Source organism: Castor canadensis, chromosome 7, assembly GCF_047511655.1.
Source record: "Castor canadensis chromosome 7, mCasCan1.hap1v2, whole genome shotgun sequence".
Taxonomy (NCBI): Eukaryota; Metazoa; Chordata; class Mammalia; order Rodentia; family Castoridae; genus Castor; species Castor canadensis.
This window is the reverse complement of record NC_133392.1, coordinates 75,427,358-75,437,688: the sequence shown is the minus strand read 5'-3', so window position 1 is coordinate 75,437,688 and position 10,331 is coordinate 75,427,358. Positions and strand designations below refer to the sequence as shown.

General features: G+C 53.4%; 1 protein-coding gene across 1 annotated transcript; it reads right to left on the bottom strand.

Annotated features, from left to right (window-relative positions):
* Positions 1-5,478: 5,478 nt before the first annotated feature.
* On the bottom strand, positions 5,479-9,921 carry Sncg (synuclein gamma). The gene is made up of 5 exons (XM_020161338.2): positions 9,546-9,921; positions 8,664-8,705; positions 8,240-8,367; positions 5,996-6,064; positions 5,479-5,754 (listed from the first exon to the last, which is right to left on the bottom strand). Exons 1-5 carry the CDS (start codon positions 9,664-9,666, stop codon positions 5,734-5,736), a joined length of 381 nt encoding a protein of 126 aa, XP_020016927.2. The 5' UTR covers positions 9,667-9,921; the 3' UTR covers positions 5,479-5,733.
* Positions 9,922-10,331: the final 410 nt, after the last annotated feature.

Sequence of the window (10,331 nt, the reverse complement as noted above, 5' to 3'; positions counted from 1 at the left end):
AGCCAGGGGTCTCCTAACATCCCTTCCTCCCCATTTCCAACTGTGTCGCCTCTGGAATAAGAAGATTCCTCAAGGCAGAGAAGACTGGGACCTGCCTGCCAGGGGATTTCAAAGAAAAGTTTTTTTTTTTTTTCAGAGGAGGCTCAAAACAAAACCCAATGGGTTTAGAGCAACCCCTCCCCATCCTATCTGTCCTGTGCTAGGAGACCAGTCCCCCAGGTCAAGGTCCATGAAGAAGTGGCCAGAGCCTTCTCTCTCTCTCAGTGAGCTTTCACCTAAGTCTGAAGGCTCAGGTGGGCTCCAGCAATTCCCAAAGTGGAGCTTGGAGTTCCTTCAGGCCACCATGCCTTGCTGGTCCAGGTGGGTGTCCTGTGGCCCCTCTATCTCAGAGGGATGGGGTTTGAGGAGTTGCAACTGGTGTACCCCAAGTGGGTACATTTGCTGGTTCCCAGGTAGGGCTCTGTAATCACCTGCACCCTGGGCAGTCCCTTCCACCTGCTGCTTCAGGTCCTTGGGTCCTTGTTACCCTTGCTGGCCGTAGCTCCCAGAGTGTTAGGGGTTGTCAAGGACAACTGCAGAGACAGCTGGATGCTGCTGATTGCAGTGGCAACTTCAACACGAACTCAGATTTTTTTTTTTTGGTAGTACTGGGGCTTGAACTTGGGCCTACATCTTGAGCCACTCCATCAGCCCTTTTGTGTGAAGGGTTTTGTCGTGATAGGATCTCACGGAACTATTTGCCTGGGCTGATGTCAAACCTTGATCCTCCTGATCTCTGCCTCCTGAGTTAGCTAGGATTACAGGGATGAGCCACCAGCACCTGGTGACCAGTTCAGATTTTTCAGGTGTCCCTGGGCCTGGCCCATCCTGTAGGGGCAGGGGAAAGGGACTGGGGTAGTTTTCAGCAGACTGGCTCCAGTATGTGACCAGGAGGAGGGAGAGGACACATGCAGGGGACCCTCCCAGGGAAGGTGAAGCCCTCACCAGAGTGGGAAGAAGAACTAGGGAATGCAGAGACTGGAGGCAGCAGAACAAGCACTCAAGGCTGAAGTTGATCTTAATGCCAGCAACTGCTAACGCTTCACAGTCTCTTAAGAGTTTTACAACCACCTAGTGAAATGAATGTTATTATTTAGCATCAATATATAGGAGAAAACTGAGGCAGACAGGAGATGAGTTAGATTTTACTTAAACTCCCATGACAGTATTCAAATCTGCCGCTGGGTTATGATCTCTAGGGTCCTGGCAACCACAGAACCACTTGTCCCCACACACCCAGCTCTGGCACTGCAGATTGACTGGCTGGCCACTAGGATCCAGCTAGCACAGATGGGGGAGAAAGATCCCCTTCTTTGGGTAAAAACGTGGGACACTGGTGTGTATGTGTAATTGATACAGTGTTAGTGAAGGGGAGAAAGTTGGCCCATGAGAGGCAGGGAAAGGAGATTATATAGCTCACCAAAGCCCAGCCAGTAGAACAGAAAGCACTACTCAGTGTGGGAGTGCCCAGTGGCTGCTCACTTTACTTTCCCAAAAAGGGGTGCTCTGGGAGCTTGAGGATAACCTGGGAGCACTAGGAGGGGACTTAGTGGCTGGTATCTCAGCATAGGAGCCTGAAATCCCAGGAACAGCAACACCTACTACTACCACTCGGGTGAGTAAGACCCGCCATCCTGCCCCACACTTGGCTTACAACACACCCCCTTTGACCCCAGCATTGTGAGGCTCTCTAATTCTTTATCTGAACCTCTGTTGGAGTTTCCCTTATTCTAGAATTCTGGGAAGTCCCTGCCTACCCAAGGCCACTCTGCTGGCCCATGTCCTCCTGAGCAATGGAGAGTCAGCCGCTGGCTTGAAGTGTCTGGAAGCCCAGCTGAGTACTGGGCATGGGTTATTGGAGATAAGGTCAACCCTGGGCAAGATGAAAGGGCAGGTGATGAGATTAGGTAAGGGACAGGAAGGAGCCCAGGCACAGACACACAAAGCCCCCTACTGCATAGGTGCTATAGGAGACCTGGCTGCTGCCCTGGGGACTCTGGGCAACCCAGCCCAACCCCTGTCTAAGCCCAGCCAGCCTTCCTGCAACCGTACCCACAGCACCTTGCCTTTAGCCAGGAAGGCCCCTGCCACTGCTCCAGTTCATCTTATGGCTGCTGATGCTATTTGGCACTGGGGCAGTGGACAGTAAGCAAGATAGGAAGGCAGCAGCCACTGTGGGCAGGGACAGCTAGCCCCTAGAGGTGAATGGGAGAGGCAGCTCTGGACAGCCCCACAGCAGCACAGTGGAGCCAGACCTCTGGAGCTCAGATACCCCAGGACAAATTCCTTCACCTGTCTGAGCTACAGTGTCCCCAACTTTGAGGCAAGGACACTAACACAATCTCTCCAAAGTAGTTTTTGTAAAGCTTAAGTGGACTGAAGAGTGCTTGCTACCAAACCCAAGTCTACTTACTGGCCAAGCAAGGGGCCCAGTGAGTGGAAGACAAGCTGTTGGGGTAGGAAAAAAGATTTATTCAGAATACCAACAAGATGGCAGCTAGTTCCCTGAAAGAAACCATTTTAATTCAGCATAGGTTTCAAGCTCCTTTTGGAGTTAGGCAAGAGGGAAAGAGTGGGGCCTGTTTAGGAAAGGGTGGATAGGAGACTTCTAGGTGCCTCTCCAGTGGTCTAGAACAGGTCGTTGTGAGATCTGTGGTGGTCCACATACAATCACAAGGTCATGATCCCTGTATAAATCTTTAAAATAGCTTATTCTTATCATGGTGTCTTTATCCCTGAAGGGAGAGGAGAGAGATTAGGTAAATATTGGGCAAATTGATATGTATTACCAGTCCCAGACAAATATTCCTTAAATGACTAATATATCCACCTACAGAGTTAAAGCCTGATCCAAAGGTTAAAGTGGTGAAGGAGACCGTTACATTATGGAGACGGAAATGCCACACTTTTTCAGTCTGTGTCAGTCATCCAGCGGACACTTCTGCAGGCCCAGGTGAAGTTAGTGCTTCCAGCAAAATATCCTTCACGTCCTGAAAAGTAACCTAGGCAACTATCTTCAGCATAACCCACATGTCAGAGGTGCCACCTGTAGCAAAACTACATGTTGCTCAGCTGCATGACCTCCAAAACTAGTGATTTAATTAATATTGTTATTATTTTAGTGGTACTGGGATTTGAACTCAAAGCCTTGTACTTGCCAGGAAAGTGCTCTACTACTTGAGCCACACCTCCAGTATTTATTTTAGTTTATTATTATTATTATTACTATTATTAGCTGTCCTGGAGTTTGAGCTTTGGGTCTACACCTTGAGCCACTTCACCAGCCCTTTTTTGTGATAGATTTTTTTGAGATAGGATCTTGTAAACCATTTGCCTGGGCTGGCTTTGAACTGTGATCCTCCTGTTCGCTGCCTCCTGATTAGTTAGGGTTACAGGCGTGAGCCAGTGGCATCCAGCTCCTGATTTATTTTTGAAACAGGGTTTCTCTGTGTAACCCAAGTTGGCCTTGAACTTTGGATCTTTCTACCTTCATTTGTTGAGTGACAGGTTTACACCACTAAGCCTGGCCTCAAAATAAGTGTTTTGTTTTGTTTTGCAGTACTAGGGTTTGATCTCAGGGCCTCACACTTGCTTCAGCAACCTTTTTTGAGATAGGGTTTCCCAAACTATTTGCCTGGGCTGGCTTTGAACCGTGATCCTCTTGATCTCTGCCTCCTGAGTAGCTTGGTTTACAGGCATGAACCACCACGCTCAGCAAAATTAGTGACTTTTAAAGTCAAGTGGAAGCAGGTGAAGCTAGAGGGTTTATTTAGGTTTTTCCACAGTCCCATGCCCAATACCCAGCAGAAGGCCCTGCAAGAGGAAGCAGGTTGGGGTTTTTCAGACCAGGAGAGGCACAGGCCAGTGCATTCCTTTCCTGACTTTGATATTTAGCATACTCAGGATGGGTCCTGAGTATGTCTAAGAAGTCAGTGATCCTCAGCAAAAGCAGCTTTTAAGTACCTGTTACATGTTGGGGCAGAGACCCTTCTAGTCACCTTCAGTAGAGGCAGAGAGCCATGGGAGCTTCATGAAGACTGTCCCCAGGGGCCAGGCCTAGGTGTCCTGTTCCCCACCCCAGTCACCCAAATTGACCGTGCTCTTTCTTACTTTCTCTTCCAGTCTAGAGAGCTCTTAGGCACACCCAGGCCACTAGTGGCCTCCTCCTGTGCATGTAAAGGCCTGCTCTTGTGTTTGTGTCTGGGCTGGGAACAAGAGAGTACTGACTGTCCTCCATTCCTGCCCATGGGACCAGTGCTTTCTGCCACCTCAGCAGTGAATGCCCTTGGCCAGCCCACCAGGATACCTGTATTTGACTGGGCTCCCAGCCTGTGAGCTGCCCTTGACCTCTGCTCCCTACTGCGCCGGCCGGGTGGGAGGCACTGTGGACTCAGTCTCTGGCTCCAGCACCCAGGTCTGGAGGCCTGGGGCAAGTCACTTCAAAACTCTGAGCCCAATTAGATATCAAAGGTGAGGGTGAGGTCTCTGGGGAACAAGATCCCAAATGTGATACAAAGAGCCCTCCTGCTGGGCGCTGACCAGGCTAGTGCCTGGGTTGTTTTGAAATCTTGGGGATAGGCACTCTGCCATAGCACGTGGGCGCCTGTGCGGTCTGGGGGCTGTGGCACAGCACTGAAGTAGCTATGAGGTTCTGGAGCAAGGCCACCTGGTTTTGACCAGGCAGGATGCTTCTTAGTTAACTCTGTGTCCTTGGGCAAGTTATTTAACCTCTTTGTTCCTCAGTTTCTTCTCAGAGAAGCAGGATCACACCAACTCCTATCCAATAGGTTTGTGCTCAGAACAGTGCTCCATGGGCACCGGGGAGGAACTCTGCAAATGTTAATTTCACTCATTTTCTTTTAAGGTGTGGTTCACTATGATGTGCAGCTCAGCTGTCAGGTTTTTATGACATTTGACAGACTTCTGGGTGCAAGAAGGGAAAGGCCAATCTTATTCTGGTGGAGAGCTTGAAGCTGAGGGGGGCCAAGTGGGAGGCGCACCCCTCATGTCTTTGCTGGGGTGGACACTGCCATCCTACTATGGGCTTAGGCTTTACCTTCTTTGAAAGTTACTGCCTGCTCTAGGGAGGATGTTGAGTGTCCCTGTTCCCACAGGACAGTGGAGCTGAAGACACACATGGCATCCTTACCCCCTGTTGTTCCTCAGACACGTTGAGCAGGCAGGCAGCAGGGTTCAAAACCTGCGGACATCCAGGCCCACTCTCCTATGGACAGTGTGAGCTGCCTGTTGTCTAGGGGAGTAGAAGGCAGGGCTGCTGCCATTGTGCTAAAGGTAGTGGTATGTGAGCTGTGGGGAGATTCCATAGCACCCAGTATGTCTCCGTAGTGTACCTGGTTCCATTTGATTGAACCAGTTCTTGTCTCTGGGAGAGCCAGGGGACACCATGAGTGATGGCGCAGCACAAACACGAAGCATGGCTGAGAGTAAGGCTCATGTTTTATTTGAAGTCATAAAAAAAAGATCAGTTCACAGCAGCATCTGATCTATAGGGTCAGAAGGACCAGAGGGCAGGGCGGGAGGTGAAGGTGCAAGGAGAGACTTACGCCCGGGCTCAGGAGCAAGGAGCGTGGGCAGCCTCAGGGCATTCTGCGCCGGGCACTCCATATGCTGGGCAGGGATGGGATCCAAGGCAGAGGGTGTGTCTTGGGGCCTCTGGGGCCGACTAGTAGCCTTCTAACTTTCCCCACTCTTGGCCTGGGAGAGAGAGTGACCATCACACCCAGCTCCAGGGCCCTAACCCTCAGTGGCTGCCCTGAGAGGGTTACTTAAGGGGGATCTCACCCAGGAGTGGCTCTGCTCATGGTCCCTATGGCCAGAAGGTCAGAAGGCTCTCTGACAGGCTATGGGACCCCAGGAGGGAAGCAAGGAGTCTGTGGGGGTAGGGGTCCTTACCAAAGAATCCTTCTGGTGTGCCTTGGGTGCCCCCAGCACCTACCTCCTCAGCCATCTCTTCCTCTTTGGCTGCCCGGTCCTCTTGTGGAGGTGCAGGTTGCTCCAGGTCCTCCTACAAGGAAGCAAAGAGGCCATGAGGGCAACACAGAGGCACCCAGCTGCTAGCACCCAGGGCCTTGTTTGTCGTGGCTTCCAGATGAACAGAGGTTTTGCTGTACTTGGATGGGCTGGAGGTGTGTTAGGTGTGGGGACCTGCAGTTGGAGCTGGTCTTGTGATGCCAAGGCCTTCTGAGGATACCAAGCATCCTGAAACCCAGCTTCACCCCGAAGCTCATCCCAAGTCCTGGAGTTCCCCCTGGTCAGGTTCCCTGATGAGAAAGCCTGGGTGTGTGGAGGCAGGGTAAGCAGAGGTCCCTGAACCACGTGAGCCCCCACATACCCTAAGAGCAGGGGTGTGTCATCGCTGTTCACAGGGACCCTAGGGCCAGAGAGGCTAGGTATCTGGCTCAAGGCCTTAGTGCCTAAAGCAGCAGGGCTTGCTGTCATTAGGTCCAGCTTGCTCCTGGCCTCCCTCTTTTCCCCAGTAGCATGAGTTCTTCCTGACTCCTGGATGGACTCTGAGCTCAGGCCTGTCTTCTTTTGTTGCCCTGCATATCAGGCCAGCTATATACCTGCCTAAGTGGTTGTGACTGCTGAGATTTCAGGACCAGACTGGTGATTAGCCTGGACTCTGGTCTCAGCACCTACCTGTGGAGGCCCAGCCACATCTGTACTACCGCATGGCCATCCTGGCTTGGTGGAATTGGGCATAAAAGGGCACAACACCACTGTGTCAGTCAGGGTGGGCTGAGGCTCTCTAGGAGACCACCTGCCTAGTCCCACCGCCCCACATGGAGCCCTTGGCAAGAGTGCTCAGACAGCAGGTGCTGAGTTATTCTGTGCTTCACTGTGGGGACAAGTCATGACTGTTCTTTGGGTGTCACCAGAGGCAGGACTTAGCTCTCCTCCAGGATCAGCAAGGGCATGCCTGACACCTGCCCCAGGGTCTCTTTTGCTGTGGGTTGGTGAGGGGCTTTTTGGGGTGCATATGGGTTCTGCCAGGGTGCTATTAATGATTATGACGATCATTGGTGGGGTGCTCACTATGAGCCAGGTAGAACCACTTCCTGGGGTTCATTTTCCTGTTGCTTTCCACAGCTAAGTGAGACAGTCATCCCCATTTCACAGAGGAGGAAATGGAGATCCATAGAGGTTATATAGTTTCTCAAAGTCACACAGTTAGAAAGGGGTAGAGCTGGGGACATACAGAGGGAGCAGCTGGGCACGCCAATGATGAAGAGACCCTGTGCTGGCCATGGAAGCAGACATCTTACACTGCCCCTTCCCTTCCACCCAGCCCATCCAAGAGCCAGGGGCCACAGTGCTGGCTGTGCCCAATCCTCAGACTCCACTGCAAGGGCGGCCTGTTACAGGTATGGGGGCTTGAGGCAGTCAGCCCCCACCCCACTCCCAGATTGGCATCCCATCGCTGCTACCACCTACACTCACAGTCTCGGAGCACGGCCCAGGAGCTGGGCCAGCGTGGGAGTTGGACATGCATGGGAGCCAATGGATAATGGGCACATTACTAATCTCTCTGCACCTTCCCTTCCACACCCTGTCTCCTGGGATTTTTGTACTCATTAAGCAAGTTAATAAGTGTAAAACAGAGCTTGTACTGTGGCAAGTGCTGGGACAGCTTACATATTGGACATCTCCCTCCTGGAATGTCCCACCACTGCTGTGCTCCACACTGCTGGTGGCACACACACGCAGGCATACACACACACACCCCTGCTCACACACAAAGGCTGTAGGAGAGGGTGGGGTCAGAGCCCACACTGCTTTTCAACCACCAGGGGGTGCTGATTCTCTGCCAGTCCTGGATGAGGCACGGCCCAGAATGGAAGTTGAACAATGGGTGGTGGTTGTGACTCAGCAGCTCTGGCCTGTTGTCCACTGCCTGGAGGCTGCCTGTCACCCTGTAGGACCCAATTTTCACTTATAAAACGTGATATCTCCTGAAAGATATGGCGCATGCTTGGTTTTGAGCCTCTTCCTTGTCTATATAATGAGCCCCAAATCCCCACTTTGAGGAAGTTTTTGAGAATTCCAGACGTGAACCGATGAAACACCCAGGGGGTGTTGAATGAGAAGCTAAACCAGAACCTAAGTCTTTATGTCCCTGTATGTCCAACGCCTCCCGCCAGCCTCTCTGGCTCAGGGAAAGGATAAGAATCACACTCACCTTGCGGACCACCCCGGTGGTGACCACAATGTTCTCTGCTTCCTCCACTGTCTTGGTGGCCACCGTGTTGACACTGGTGACCACAGCCTCGCTCACAGCATTGGCCTGCTCCTTGGTCTTCTCAGCCACTGTGGGAGGACTCTGGCTGGCCTTGGCCCTGACCCTCCCCACTTTCTAGTCTGCCTGAGTGACAGAAGTCACCTCCCAGGGTCGGGGACCCTCCCTGCCCCCTTTCTGACTTCCAGGGAACCTTTGATGCTGATGGGGGAAACTGAGAAGCCCACCCTCTTCTAGCCTCAGGGGCTGCAAGGGTCTGGGTCCATATAGGATTTGGGACCTCAGATGGCTTAAGAAGGATTTGGATTTGGGCTCATAGTACTATGGTGCAGGAGTGCTGGGGTCCCCTGATCCTGTGGCTCCTCACCTGAGGTCACGCTCTGCACTACATTCTCCTTGGTCTTGGCTCCTGGGGAGGAAATGGAGGTGTAAGCCAGACCCACTGCTGATTTGGAGGTGTCTGGGGCAAACACACTGCAGAACAGCTGGGCCAGCAGGGGGCCAGTAGGGGGTGGGGATGGTGTCTGGGGACAGTAGCCCCTTCAAAGGGATGCTTCCTGCTGTGTCTGGAGGACAGGGATAGATAGGAAGGAGACAGGACAGGATGGGGGGCGGGGGGAGCGGACAATGGAGACCAGGTAGGGATACTGGTGGGCCAAGGACCCAGACCCTGCCTGCGTGTGGCCTGGGCCTTGGAGGCAGCAGCCAGACAGGGACAGGGCCTCTGTCATCAGCTGAGTCATCAGCCTGGCCTTGCTTGCCTCCTCTCCGGAGGAAGCCCAGGAGGGCCAGAGTATATTGGACACTGAGCCTAGGTCCCATCTCCCCAGCCCACCCCTTCCCTCTGGGCAGGGTGGGAACCTGTAGCCTGGCCTTACCACAGCAGCTCCCATTGGAGAGGGTGAGATCTACCTGAGCGCCTGGCTGCTCACAGCTTCAGGATCTCTAGGCTCAGAAGACCCCAGGGTGGGTTCCTGCATGCCTTTGTGTGTGCACACAGGTGCTCAGCTATTTCTCAATTCTGAGTAGCCCTCTAGGACACTGATCCTGTCCTAGAGATATCAGGGAGGTCCTGAGGAGGCCAGAGGTAGACACTGGTGTGCACAAGCAGTCTGGGGACCCCACCTAACAACTAGGGCCTCACTCCTCCGGAAATGCCTCCCTGGGATGGGGGGGAAGTTTAGGGCAAGATAATCAGCATCCCACCCGCCCCGCCCTGCCCCACCCTGCCCCACCCTGCCACACTCACCTACATACATGACACCCTCCTTGGTCTTCTCAGCTGCCTCTGTCACTCCCTGCTTGGTCTTCTCCACAGCGCCCACCACACCCTCCTTGGCAATGGAGAAGCCCTTCTTGAAGACGTCCATGGTGGTGGTGAGGATGGGGCTGGACTCTCCTGTGAGCTGGAGCTGGAGCTGGCGGAGTGGTGCTGCAGCCTCGCTGTCTCCACGGCTGCCTCTTATTGACGTGGATGAAATATTGATGCTGTGGTGGCTGCTGGGAGCCCAGCCAACCTAGGGCAGGGTGGGTGCGGGGAGGGCAGGAGGGAGCCTTTCCCCAGGGTAGGACAGCAAGGAGCAGGTCCCAAGCCCCTGCTGGCTCAATTCTGTCCCGCTGACTCCTGTCCTCCCAGGGGTCTGCATGAGGCTGTACACTGTCCCTCATTCATTCGCTGCCCTGCCTACCCACAGGTGACCCTGACTGCGGGCTCTCAGGCCTGGGGCCGTTGTGCCTGTGTACGAGGGTAGATGCCTTGCATCCCAGGTAGGGCAAGGGTCAGGGTCACGCCAGCCTGTCCAGTGTGAGTAATCAACTTTTCAGGATGCCTGGGCTGACCAGCTACCCACAGCATCTTGGATGCCTTAGAACTTGGAGCTCCAGGCAAATCAGTTGGAAGAGCTGGGTAGGGCATCCAAAGGCTTCCCTATACCCTGGGTTCTGGCTGCATGCTATATGATCCAGGAGTGCTTCTTTCATTCTCTGAGCCTCCACCCACCTGCTGATTCCCACAGCCGCCCAGTGCTAAAAGGTG